We start from the raw sequence: 14,182 nt of genomic DNA, 5'->3' as shown, positions 1-14,182 counted from the left end.
GACTAACCACAGCTCCTAGGCCTCCCCTCCCTCCCACATATGGCAGTGGGGCACAGTGATCGCCTATCTGGCTGTCCCCTTTTATCCAGCGCCTGGAAGTGTACTTGTTAAGCCAGACTGTTGTCTGCACGGTCCTCATCGTTGCTGGTCTCCCATCTCTGGGCTGCTGCGGGGTTGGTCAGGTTTCCTGTACCTCTCTGCTGGTTTAAGGACTCTGGATGAGGGTCCCTGCAGGTACTCAGGACTTTCGTCTGCTGGGTTTCTTACGCTGCCAGGTCGCCCGTTAGGTTGTGCTCCAATACCCCACTTTCGGTGGGGGTGGGGTGTTTTGATGGGGTTACCCTGAGCATTCAGGAATCCTATACCAGTCAGGCCGGCGGTTGTCTGCATGGTCTTCTACTACTTCCATACACTTCCCACTCTGTGGACGATAGTTCAGGTTATCCACTGCTATGGTGTAATTTCAAGTGAGTCTCCCCATGTTGCTCCATGGACCCTATACGATACACCACATACTGGTTTGCAGGGTTTCCATTGGGGATGTCCCGATACTATTTTTTTAAGACAGAGTATGAGTACCGATACTTTAATTCTAGTACTCGCCGATACCAAGTACTAGTACTTTTATTTTAAAAGGACTCTGACAGCAGGGTGATGCGGTTTCTGGTGCTGCTTACCATGCTGATATGTGGGTTCCTTGTTGTGTACAATGGAGGCGGCTGCTGTAGTATAAGCAAAGATTTATCTCTTCTCCATTGGGCAGAACAGGGAATTTACATTGGCGGCGAGACCGATGTCTCCGGAGTGATTGCGCTGATGTTCACATGGTGAGCAGCGATAGAAACCGGGTCACCTGCAATATCTACCTATAAATTAGGTGACTCTGCTGTAAGATTGCCTTTAATATTAGGTAGTATCCCCTTGTAGGTAGTATAGATAGTTGCAGACAGACAACAGGACCCCCACCTGTAGCCAGCAGCCCCCCTTTGTAGCCAGCAGCACCCCTTTATAGCCAGCAGCCCCCCTTTGTAGCCAGCAGGACCCCCCTGTAGACAGCAGTGCCCCCCTTTGTAGCCAGCAGGACCCCCCTGTAGACAGCAGTGCCCCCCTTTGTAGCCAGCAGGACCCCCCCTGTAGACAGCAGTGCCCCCCTTTGTAGCCAGCAGGACCCCCCTGTAGACAGCAGTGCCCCCCTTTTTTTGCCAGCAGTGCCCCCCTTTTTTATCCAGCAGGACCCCGCTGTAGCCAGCAGTGCCCCCCTTTGTAGCCAGCAGGACCCTTCTGTAGCCAGCAGGGCCCCCCTTTGTAGCCAGCAGGACCCCCCTGTAGACAGCAGTGCCCCCCTTTGTAGCCAGCAGGACCCCTCTAGCCAGCAGTGCCCCCCTTTGTAGCGAGCAGAGCCCCCCTTTGTAGCTGCTCACTGTCCGGTGCCGCCACTCCGCAGCCCCGTTCTCATCACTGCCGCTGCCCCGTTCTGCCGTTCGCATAATGGCATCTTATGGAGGAGCATGTGACGTGACATACATGTCACTCTGCTTCCTCCTTAGCGTTTCGTGGAGTGACGTGTATGTCACATGCTCCTCCATAAGACGCCATAATGCGGAAGGCAGAATGGGGGCAGCGTTAATGAAGCGAACGGGAGGACAGGGCAGTGAAGCGGAGCACTCCACCAGGTATCGGATTTGGTATCAGGGACATTAGACGAGTCCCCGATATCATGCAGATACCTGGTATCGGCCCTGATACCGATACTAGTATCAGGACATCCCTTGTTTCCTCCTTTACCAGGTTCCTCCCTACATGCCTGCCGCTCTCTAGGCTGAAGGCTGGTAGCCCTTTTTTCGGTGTGTGATTCAGTCTACTGTAACCGGTGTGGCCATGGTCCCTAGGCCAGATAGCCAGACGGTGTCTGCATGGTTTCTACTCCGCCAGGTCACTTTTCCCATTCATGCCGCTCCCGCGGCTACAGTCCGGTGACTCATTTTCCAGATGAAGTTCCAAGAGAGTGTCTCAGTGGTTTAATTTGTTCTTTTAAACCTGCCTGTCAGACTGTGTCTGCATGTTTCCTTTCCAACACACATCCTTCATCTCCTGCATCTGCTACAGTAGTCTTGGTGTGTGGCACCATTAGGAGATGAAACAGCTGCATTCTCTTTTCCCCTTCTTGGGGCTATCGCTGGTCTGCTTGGGGCATGGTTGTGCAACACCGTCGGGTGCTGAGCCTGTCTTACAGGCTGCCGGTCTTTTGGATGTCTGTATTTTCTTTTGCGTCAGCAGTCTTGGTACCCCACTACTATCAGGCGGTAACCATGTCGGTGTCCCTACTTGTGCTGGGCCACTCTGCGAGTGTAGAGCCCACCTTCCCTTTCCTTCTGTGGGCTGTTCCTCCGGCCTTCCTGTGATTTTGTTTCCACTGGTTTCCGGCGGTTAAGCACCTCTGTTCCGGCTTGGGGCATAATGGGGCGACACAGTCGATTCAGCTGAGCTGTGCACCTTTGCAGCCTGGCTCTTTTCCTTTTTCTTGGTTATCTACTGCTGCTCATACAGACTTGGCACTCCCCTCTGTTGGGGGAGTTTATGCGATCTTGTATAGCTCGGCGACAGCATAGTCTTTTGTTTGGGTCTTGCCATTGCTCTCCTCCGGCCTCGGTGCAATCTCCCTGGAGGGGTTTGTTCCTCCTTCCCTTTTGTTGGTGTCAGCTGCGCTATACTGACACTACGGTTTTCTGGAGTACCTTCCCTTTGTTCCCCCTCCATTCCCATCCTGACGGGACGTGGCTTTGGTCCGCTTAGACCACTGGAGTCCATCATGTCTGGTTAGTCTCGGTGTCTTGGACTCTATCCTAGTATGCTGTGGCGTGCCTTCTTTTCGAGGTCAGCCTTTCTGGTTCTTTAGGCCTTACTTATGGTTGTGATTTCGGGCAGGTTAGCTCTCCTGCCCCAACTTCTCCGTGATTCCATGGTGGGGCGGTCTTTCTGTACCGCACTTCTTTTCTAGATGTAGAAGCGTTTCGCAGGCATTGGGTTTACTTACTCTACAGGTGTGCATCTCCAGGCAACTCGGGAACCTCCATTTCACATGTCGGCTGCTCCAGTGTTCCGGGGTGGTCCATTTGACCATTTATTCTTACATGTATGTCTTCCTGGTGACCTGGGTACCTCCAGTTCCCTTACTGTCGCTCCGGTGTTCCTGGATACTCCTTTACAGGGCATTCTGCTCCTTTTTTGGCCTTATTCCTTCTGTCTCCTCCTTCGGGGCCCATGTACTTCTGAGGCGGTGGGCATTGCGGTCATCTGGTTTACGCTACTTGAACTCATTTTGCCTCTCAGGTGCTCGCGGTGGGCCCCTGGGACGGGATTTTTGGTTGGCAACTGTTCCGGTCATCGCTTTTACGTAACAGGCCTCTCCAGAGGCTGTCTCCTTCTTTCTTACTTTTTTCCAGTGTTTTTCTGGTCTCCACCTCCTGTACTCGCCTTCTGTACGCGTACGCTGCTCTCCCTGGCGTATTTTTCTGCCATGTTCTCTTGCCTCGGACTGGGTTCCCTTGTTGCGCCTTTTTCCATTTTCTGTTTTCCTGCCAGGCCAGCCCTTTGATTGGTTCTGTGTTCATTGGAGTTGATTTCATGTCTCCTCCTGGGATGGTTCCGGCCCCTCTGGTTTCCGGTCGACCTTTTTTTTCTATCTCTCTTTATTGACCGTAGGCTTGGAGTCTCTACATAGGACAGTCTCTTCTTGGCGTCCTAGTCCCTCTCCATGGACGGGGGTTCTTCCGGGAACTCAGTTTGTGGGCCTCGGTTGGCTCTTCTAGGCTCTCGTCCGCAGGCCTTATGGTCGAGTGGATTCGATCTCTGAACCGATTCCCCTTTCGCTGTTGATATGGTTTTTTTTTTCCCCACCCTGGGGGGCTGCTTTGGTATGCCCCATCCGTAAGGTGTCCCCCAATGAAGAGTCACCTAGAAAAGGAGATTTTTTTTTGTACTGGCTGTAAAATCTCTTTCTTGTAGCCGACTTTTTTTCCTAGTGTCAGCGCCTCCTAGTGGCAGGAGCATATACCCATCAGTAAGGTGTCCCCCAACGAAGGCTACGAGAAAAAGATTTTACGGTGAGTACAAAAAAAATCTCCTTTTCTACTCACTTGCATTCCACTGGTGTAAGCCTGCAAATTGGGCATGTTGATGCAAAGAGGGGACTACTAAGTTTACTGATATAATGGAGAGGACTGCTGGAAAATGCAAGTGGGCAGACATGTAAAAGTACACCTTTAAAATCAGTGTCCTATGAACTATAAAAAATTACTGTAGTTTAGAGGGGTTTACGGTGGTGACAAGGAAATATTTAGGCGATAGATGCGTAAATGTCCGAACTATCAATTTTATGTGAATGATCCCATACGGTGAATGGCGTAAACGTAAAAAATAAAAAAAAATGCAGCTTTTTTTCTCACTTTCTATTCCCCAAAAATTTTATAAAAAATTATCTAAAAGTTTTATATATATGCAAATGGGGTATGGATAAAAAGTACAGATGATGGCGCAAACAATGAGCCCTCATACCGCCCTATAGACGGGAAAAATGAAAAAGTTATAGATGGTCAAAATAGGGCGATTTTAGATTACTGATTTTGTACAAAAAGTTTTAGATTTTTTACAAAATTATAAAAGTATCTAACCACGGATATCATTTTAATCGTATTGACCAACAAAATTGGCCTTCTAAAAATCATAACTCTTTTATATTTTTATTTAGACTAATATGAGGGCTTATTTTTTGCGTGACCAGTTGTCCTTTGTAATGACATCACTCACTTTACCATAAAATGTATGGCGAAAAAAAAAAAAAAATACTATTTATGTGGGGAAATTGAAAAGAAAACCGCAATTTAGCAAATTTTGGAAGGTTTCATTTTTACGCTGTAAAATTTATGGTTAAAATTACGTTTTAAAATGATACCCATGATTACATACATTTCTATTATTGTACCGCTTTAAAAAAAATTCTAACTTTTTAACAAAATTAGTGTGTTTAAAATCCCTCTATTTTGACGACCTATAACTTTTTCATTTTTTTGTATAAGCGGCTGTATGAGGGCTAATTTTTTGCGCTGTGATCTGTACTTTTTTATTAAAACTCCATTTGCATATATTAAACTTTAATTAAATTATTTATTTATTTTTGAATATTATGTGACAAATAAGCATCAATTTTTATTTATGCCATTCAGGATCAATAACATTATATTTTGATAGTTTGGACATTTAAGTGTGCGGCGATACCAAATATGTTTATTAATTTATTACACTTTAATAGTCTCCATAGGGGACTATTTATAGCTATCATTAGATTTCTAATACTGTTCAGTGCTATGCATAGGGCATAGCACTGATCAGTATTATTGGCTATCTTCTGCTCCATTCTGCTCGATCTCAGACCAGAGCAGAAGACCCGACGAGACAGATAGAGGCAGGTGAGGGGACCTCCATCCGTCATCACAGATGGGATCCCCGTGGCAGCGCTGCGAGCAGTCCGATCATCCATATTAAGTGCCGCAGATGCCTTGATTCGTATTGATCACAGCATGTAAGGGGTTAATTGCACACATCAGCACGATTGCTGATGTGCGCCATTACCAGTGGGTTCCTGGCTGCTGATAGCAGCCAGGACTGGCCACGCATGACACAAGCACCGCTCCGGTGCTCACGGTCATGTATAGGACGTAAATGTACGTCCTGGTGCGTTAAGTACCAGGGCACCAGGATGTACATTTAAGTCCTATGTTGTTAAGGGGTTAAAATAGATTGAAAAAAATCTAGATGATACATTTACTTTAATTTACACAGGAAACAATGTGAATGTGCGTTGAAAAATTGCTGAGCATTGAGCATCAATTGTGTGTTATTTTCTTTTGTTTCTCCAATAGCCCCAAGTGGGTTTGTTCCACCATTACAGCAAGTGTTCCAAGCTCCACGCCGTCCTGGGATTGGCACAGTTGGGAAACCAATAAAACTTCTTGCCAACTATTTTGAAGTTGACATTCCCAAGGTTGATGTCTACCACTATGAAGTGGACATTAAGCCGGACAAATGTCCCAGACGTGTCAACAGGTAAATACTACCCTCTATTTAAGGATCAAATAGTTGTATGTATAGCAAAATGTGCATGCATATAATGTACTTCTACAATGTATGCAAAGCTGTATTGATTGTGATGATGGATGTAGGATATTAAGAAAATTGGAGAGTAGCTGTAACAAGGCAATGTCAGAAGAGGGTGCAAGCTTTAGTTTACAGTGGAGCCAGAATTACTTCATCCTATATTAAGAATCCCCAACCTTTTATAACCTTTAGATACAGCCTTCTTATTATGGTCAGAAGCCACACATTTACCGAGGGGGGAAAATACATCATCCCCCCCTGTCTACCTAGCCTACCCCTATGTAACAAGACTAGAATATTTTTCACTTTACCTATATTAAAGCTAGTTCCTGTTTGTACAACAAATTTAGGAAAACCGTGGTATTTACACAGCACAGTAAAAGTTTGATGCTAAAAGTTTTGGTTAATGTGATCTAATGTATAAATGTGCACTGATTTTCACTTGTCTACTGCACCAGTATCGTACTTGCCCACATATTATTACTAATCTTTGAATTTTCATTGTATAACTCATCTCACTTATCTGACTCAGACCTCCTGTGTTATACTCATAGGGAAGTTGTCGAATACATGGTCCAACATTTCAAGCCACAGATATTTGGAGACAGAAAACCAGTATATGATGGAAAGAAGAACATTTATACAGTCACAGCCTTGCCTATTGGTCATGAACGGGTAAATCTTCACTTGCAACTTGGAGAACGTAGTTACTGTATCAGGAAATGTAGTTAAACCATCATCATATGTACATTCTCATTTGCAGGTTGATTTTGAGGTAACTATACCTGGTGAAGGAAAGGATAGGATATTTAAAGTGTCCATTAAATGGATGGCAGTGGTGAGCTGGCGGATGCTGCATGAAGCTCTGGGAAGTGGGCGAATTCAGCTTCCTCTTGAATCTGTGCAGGCACTAGATGTTGCGATGAGGCACCTGGCATCAATGAGGTACGGACCTTAACTAATTTCTGAATCTCTGTGCATTATAAGGGAATGCAACCAGCTGTATTTACACTGCAGCTCCTGGAATGTACACTGTTATTACTTTGCAGGTATACTCCAGTAGGCCGCTCCTTTTTCTCCCCTCCTGAAGGTTACTATCACCCGCTGGGGGGGGGGCGTGAGGTCTGGTTTGGGTTCCATCAATCTGTTCGCCCAGCCATGTGGAACATGATGCTCAACATTGATGGTGAGAGGGAATCCTCAATCCGCATTGTATTATATTAATGTGAAACAGATTTATCTAGTCATTAAAGGAGCAAACACTTGGTGGTTGAGTAATTTCATATCCTATGTTGTTCATTGTTCAATAAAATAAAGGGAACACTTAAGATAACACATTCTAGATCTGAATGAATGAACTAATCATATGAAATACTTTAGTCTTTACATAGTTGAATGTGCTGACAGCAAAATCACACAAAAATGATCAATGGAAATCAAGTTTATCAACCCATGGACGTCTGGATATGGAGTCACACTCAAAATCAAAGTGGAAAACCACACTAAAGGCTGATCCAACTTTGATGTAATGTCCTTAAAACAAGTCAAAATGAGGCTCAATAGTGTGTGTGGCCTCCACGTGCCCATATGACCTCCCTACAATGCCTGGGCATGCTTCTGATGAGGTGGTGTCCTATCAGACCTGAACTAAAGCATACTCCACTGATGTCCAGCTCACCGCTCCCGTCTCAGTGCACGGAAACGTGTGGATTACACGTACAGAAGCAGGCTTTAATGAAAAGAAGAATCCAGCACTGCAGGTCCAACACAAGGAAGCTGTTTATTGCATATAAACACACGGACACAAAACGGGGATCAAAGGTGACGCGTTTCGGCGAACTCTCTCGCCTTAGTCGTACCAGTCGAGAGAGTTCGCCGAAACGCGTCACCTGTGATCCACGTTTTGTGTCCGTGTGTTTATATGCAATAAACCGCTTCCTTGCGTTGGACCTGCAGTGCTGGATTCTTCTTTTCATTTAAGCCTGGACTAAAGCATCATCCAACTCCTGGACAGTCTGTGGTGCAATGTGGCGTTGGTGGATGGAGCGAGACATTATGTCCCAGATGTGCTCAATCGGATTCAGGTTTGGGGAACGGGCGGGCCAGTCCATAGCATCAATACCTTCCTCTTGCAGGAACTGCAGCCGCATGAGGTCTAGCATAGTCTTGCATTAGGAGGAACATAGGGCCAACCACACCAGCATATGGTCTCACAAGGGGTCTGAGGATCTCATCTCAGTACCTAATGGCAGTCAGGCTACCTCTCGCAAGCACATGGAGGGCTATGCGGTGCCCCAAAGAAATGCCATCCCACACCATTACTGACCCCACCGCCAAACCTGTCATGCTGGAAGATGTTACAGGCAGCAGAACGTTCTCCACGGCGTCTCCAGACTCTGTCATGTCTGTCACATGTGCTCAGTGTGAACCTGCTTTCATCTGTGAAGAGCACAGGGTGCCAGTGGCGAATTTGTGGCCAATCTTGGTGTTCTTTGGCAAATGCCAAACATCCTGCATGGTATTGGGCTGTAAGCACAACCCCCACCTGTGGACTTCTGGCCCTCATACCACCCTCATGGAGTCTGTTTCTGACCGTTTGAGTGTACACATGCACATTTGTGGCTTGCTGGAGGTCATTTTGCAGGGGTCTGGCAGTGCTCCTCCTTGCACAAAGGCAGAGGTAGCGGTCCTGCTGCTTGGTTGTTGCCCTCCTACAGCCTCCTCCATGTCTCCTGATGTACTGGCCTGTCTCCTGGTAGCGCCTCCATGCTCTGGACACTACGCTGGCAGACACAGCAAACCTTCTTGCCACAGCTCGCATTGATGTGCCATCCCGGATGAGCTGCACGATCTGAGCCATTGTGTGGGTTGTAGACTCCGTCTCATGCTACCACTAGAGTGAAAGCTCTGCCAGCATTCAAAAGTGACCAAAACATCAGCCAGGAAGCATAGGAACTGAGAAGTGTTCTGTGGTCACCACCTGCAGAACCACTCCTTTATTGGGGGTGTCTTGCTAATTGCCTATAATTTCCACCTGTTGCCTGTTCCATTTGCACAACAGCATGTGAAATTGATTGTCAATCAGTGTTGCTTCCTGAGTGGACATTGTGATTTCACAGAAGTGTGATTGACTTGAAGTTACATTGTGTTGTTTATGTGTTCCCTTTATTTTATTTTTGAGCAGTGTATATAGGCCTTCTTCTGATTTTTTCTCTGCAAGGTCATGAGATCTATTCCTAATTTTTTGTCTTTTCCCTTTATTTCTTTTTGCTCAGTGTCCGCTACTGCCTTCTACAAGGCTCAACCTGTCATAGAATTCATGTGTGAGGTTTTAGATATTCGAAACATTGATGAGCAGCCAAAACCACTTACAGACTCACAAAGGGTGCGATTCACTAAAGAGATCAAGGGTAAGGAAGTGTACCTAAAATGGATGGACAAAGTGCTAGCCTAACAACATATGTTTGTCAACTGCCCATACCTTTTTTAAATTTTTTAACGCATTTCACCTTTAGGGTAGATTCACACATTTTGTATAAGTAGCGTATTTCACACTGCACAAAATCTGATGCGCAACGGTAAATATGCTGCGGTAAATATTCTCCTGTAAGCAGATATACAGGGCTTCCCTGCAGCAGCCCTATTTGTGCAGTGAGGTCTGGAGGTGGACCCGTGCGTCAGTCATATCTGCGCGCTGGGCCCACCTCCAAATCTGCACACACAGGGCTGCCGCCGGGTAGCCCTGCGTTTCTGCTCATAGGAGAATATGCAGCGTATTTCCCAGTGCGCAGCGTGCATATACACAATGTGTGGCCCTACCCTAACTCAAACTATTCCGAGATGGGTATTTAATAATATTTGTATGCCTACGGACAGGTTTAAAAGTTGAAGTCACACACTGTGGGCAGATGAAAAGAAAATACAGAGTTTGCAATGTGACCCGTAGGCCTGCCAGTCACCAAACGTGAGTAAACGTAGAAGTGCCTGTGTATATCTGGGACTGAAAAATATGGACATGGCAAAATGTTGTTATCTCTTCTTGTGCTTTAGGTTCCCACTGCAGCTGGAAAGCGGTCAGACTGTTGAGTGCACAGTAGCCCAATACTTTAAACAAAAATACAATTTACAGCTCAAATATCCTCATCTTCCCTGCCTACAGGTGGGGCAAGAACAGAAGCACACTTATCTACCTCTGGAGGTGAGAGCTTAGAGCCTTTATTTGATTATGCAACAGTTAAAAGAAAACCTGGTATATTTGTGTATGAAGGCAGCCATACATGACTATTAATCATAGGAAAGAATCCTTGTGTCATGCGCTGCCACTCATGCCTGCTACTTGGCCTATTTATGTTAAGTTTGTCTGGAATGTTCCTTTAAATACAATGCAATTATATTAATGCTCCCATTACAGAACTGTATGCACATATCAGTCTTTCATCTGGCCTTCACGATCATGTCTGTCTTGTACTTTTCATCATGCTACCTTGTTTGACACATTTTAATAAAACTAGTTATTTGAAAAGGCACAGTAAAGAATAACTTTTTCTTGCTTAAACACCTCTATTTCCAAATGAATCAAATAAACATTTTATTGCAGGTCTGTAACATTGTGGCAGGCCAGAGATGTATAAAAAAGCTGACTGATAACCAGACCTCCACTATGATCAAAGCAACTGCCAGGTCTGCCCCAGATCGACAAGAAGAAATCAGTAGGCTGGTGGGTGATACTTTGAACTCTTTTAAGTTTAGTTATATATTTATATATGATTTAACCTAAAATAAGAAGAGGTTTGTTGACAGTGTGGGTCAAGGTTGAGAGTGGTATAGGTCTGGCATTAGATGAGAATCTGGAAACTGGCTGGGTTTGCAAACATGTTCCTCCTGATCCAGAAGATGTCATCTGCCTAACGGCCTGAATAATGCACTTCATGTAATTCATGACTCCTTCTCCCTCTCACCTCTGGCCATCAACCCTGATTTGTGATAGGTTCAAAATGCTCATTAATGGATTTCAGGAGGGAAATCCAACAAGAGCTTCTGGGAATTCTCTTCTGACTCTTGCACTATTGAAATTTTTAATATTTGACCATGATAGAGATGTACATGTCCATAACTACAGAGCGGTATTACAGGCCTTGCAGTACAACCATTGTCAAGGTCATGCTGGGAAATATCAGCCTGGCATCCCTACGAAGTATGACACCAATGTTGTGTTGGTCCTTTGAAAAGGACACTATTATTTCTCACAGAGGGCTAAGATGATGATTTCTTCAACTTAATGACCGCAACATTGGCTTTACCAACAACAATGCATCCCGGTACCAACCAGGATCACTATAACTCACAAAGCCTACAAAAACTATTTATGGTTTACATGTGTTATGTCTTAATCATCCATCCTGCACCCATAAAATAGTCATTCATTTTGGAAAGGTTAGTTGTTGGATAAGCATCACTTGTTTATACTAGCATTGCAGTGTGATATTTGGTCCAGATAGTGCAAAGAAAAGAAAAGAAAAAAGTACTGTAAAGAAAAGAAAAAAGAAAATGAAAAGAAAAAATAACCTGTGAATTTTGTGGCAGATCTGCAGTGTATTTTCAGCAGAGGCCGCAGAACTATGTTTGCGTTTTTTGTTTTGTGTTTTTTTTTTTTTATTACATTTCACATCAAAGTAAACAGAATTAAATAACAAAAATTAGCAGCAGATCTGATATCAAAAATAATTTAGAGGTGTGGATTTCAAATCTGCAACAAGGTGAATTTCCACACAGATTTTACACATGGTAATTCCTAGAGCTCTTACCCATCTAGCATTATTTGTGGGTTTCTGTTCATTAAAATATAACACAATTTTCGAAGAAAAGGTCAATTTCTGGGATTTTCTCACTTTTATCTGTCCTATCAAGCATGATGGCTTTTCCATTTAAAGAAACACCTTTTGCATTGCAGTCAGGATGGCAACCTGAATGTGTTTGTAAAGTATTAAGACATTTAAAAAAAAAATCTTTTACGTCAGTAAAATATGGATGTGTCGGTAGATATAATTTTCACTTTCTGTTAGTTGGGGTATGACAACTGGATACCTTACAGATTCCTAGAGAATGAGAAGGCCCTGGTCCCCATTCTTAGCTGGGAATTAAATCCAGCCACACACAAAGCCATAAAAGTGGAAACTTTTATTTCATTGGACACAGCCACAATTCAGTAACAATCATGTTTATGTCCTAGGTCTGCACCTCTCTATATATTTTGTTTACCAGTATTTCTCTGTACTTTTAGATGAAAAATGCAAGTTACAATTTGGATCCGTACATCCAGGAGTTTGGAATCAAAGTTAAAGATGACATGACAGAGGTTACCGGAAGGGTGCTCCCAGCACCCATATTGCAGTATGGAGGAAGAGTAAGACAACAAGCTTCTTGCATTTGGTTTATGTTTTGATATGAGATGCATCCAGTGCTGTTTTCATGAAGCATTGGCTTATTTTCACATTTACATGAATGAAACCTATTTGGGTAGAAGGGAAATTGTAATTTGAACCTTTAGATTTACATTAAAGGGGGATTTTAAGTCAAATAACTTATTCCCTAGCCACAGGATAAGGAATAAGTTAGATTGTGAGGGGTCCCACAAGTGGGAGCCCTTTGAATGTCCAGAGTGGGGCCCTGACTCCTTTTGTGTTAAATGGAGTGGAAACTCATGCAGTATAGATCATGGGGCTACACATTTTGTGCAGCTCCTATTAAAGTCAATAAGTTATGCAAATTGCATAGGACAGCCGGCTTAAATGTTTTTAGCTTCCTGATCAGTTCCAGTGGCCGGAAACATGGCCGGAGCTGGCTGGGGAGCCCACAATCTCTACATTAGTGTGATCCTATGTTTTGGTTGTGATTAGTCACTGTATTCAAGAAGTTGCCTAAACCCTTAGAAGTTTGCCTAAACCCTTCCTTTCTGAAGATATCTTTTGAATCAAAATTGAATGGACATTTCCCTAACGAATCTTTAGAGGCGACTATAGTGACTCTTCCGAAACCAGGGAAAGATCCGACATGGCCATCTAATTTTAGACCTATATCCTTAATAAATAATGATGTGAAAATGTATGCTAGAATATTAGCTAATAGAATTGCGCTAGTCCTCTCCCACATTATACACGATGACCAAGTAGGATTTATGATTACTAGACAAGCAAATGATGGGGTCAGGAAAATAATTGATTTAATTCACTGGTCAAACAAAAATAAACATCCATCCATATATTTATCATTAGATGCAGAGAAAGCTTTCGATAGGATCCACTGGACTTATGCCTCTAAAGCAATGAAATCATTCTGCTTTCCTGATGAAATTATAAAATCCGTCTTTGCCCTATACAGCAACCCGAGCGCCTCAGTCCTGGTCAATGGCATTCTTTCAGTCCCTTTCCAGATAACAAATGGAACTAGGCAAGGTTGCCCCCTATCTCCATTATTATTCCTTATCTCATTGGAACCATTAGCAAAAATGATAAGAGACCATCTTTCCATCAAAGGCATCCCTATATCTAAAGAAAGCCAGAAAATAGGATTATTCGCAGATGACATAATCTTATCTCTATCTGAACCACTCACTTCACTCCCGATAGTACAAAATATTCTACACAGATTCAGCGAACTCACATATTACAAAGTCAATGAACCTAAATCTAATATTTTAAGCATTCATATTGACCCACCCACCAAAGACCATTTAATGAGAAGCTTCTTATACCAATGGGACCCACCGAAAATGAAATATTTAGGCATAATCTTAAACAAAAACATTTCGTGCATGGTGAAAACAAATTTCTTCACCCAAAAGTCAGATCTCCAATCCTCTCTAGATAAATATACGAAAGGTGAATGGAGTTGGATGGGTCGTTCCATCATATACAAAATGTTTATTATGCCCAGGGTTTTATGTTATGCGATCCCTTCCAGTTTACGTGCCAGCCAAAATACTAAACAGTCTTAATAAACAAATGACATCATTTATATGGGGTCAATCTAA

The 14,182-nt window shown here is 43.7% G+C and overlaps 1 protein-coding gene across 2 annotated transcripts in view; it reads left to right on the top strand.

Annotated features, from left to right (window-relative positions):
- The window catches only part of LOC130356123 (protein argonaute-1-like), a 104,940-nt gene that overhangs the window by 63,844 nt on the left and 26,914 nt on the right, over positions 1–14,182 (top strand). The window contains exons 2-10 of one of the 2 annotated variants that reach the window (XM_056557188.1): positions 5,919–6,102; positions 6,708–6,828; positions 6,917–7,098; positions 7,203–7,339; positions 9,429–9,563; positions 10,030–10,117; positions 10,204–10,351; positions 10,751–10,870; positions 12,434–12,556. In XM_056557188.1, the coding sequence (XP_056413163.1) occupies positions 5,919–6,102; positions 6,708–6,828; positions 6,917–7,098; positions 7,203–7,339; positions 9,429–9,563; positions 10,030–10,117; positions 10,204–10,351; positions 10,751–10,870; positions 12,434–12,556 (1,238 nt within the window). Of the gene's footprint in view, positions 1–5,918; positions 6,103–6,707; positions 6,829–6,916; positions 7,099–7,202; positions 7,340–9,428; positions 9,564–10,029; positions 10,118–10,203; positions 10,352–10,750; positions 10,871–12,433; positions 12,557–14,182 lie in introns of those variants that run through there. The other variant, XM_056557189.1, reaches the window with a different exon arrangement.

This window comes from Hyla sarda, chromosome 2, assembly GCF_029499605.1.
Source record: "Hyla sarda isolate aHylSar1 chromosome 2, aHylSar1.hap1, whole genome shotgun sequence".
NCBI classification, from domain to species: domain Eukaryota; kingdom Metazoa; phylum Chordata; class Amphibia; order Anura; family Hylidae; genus Hyla; species Hyla sarda.
Note: the sequence above shows the minus strand (reverse complement) of the source record. Positions and strands in the feature narration are given on the sequence as shown.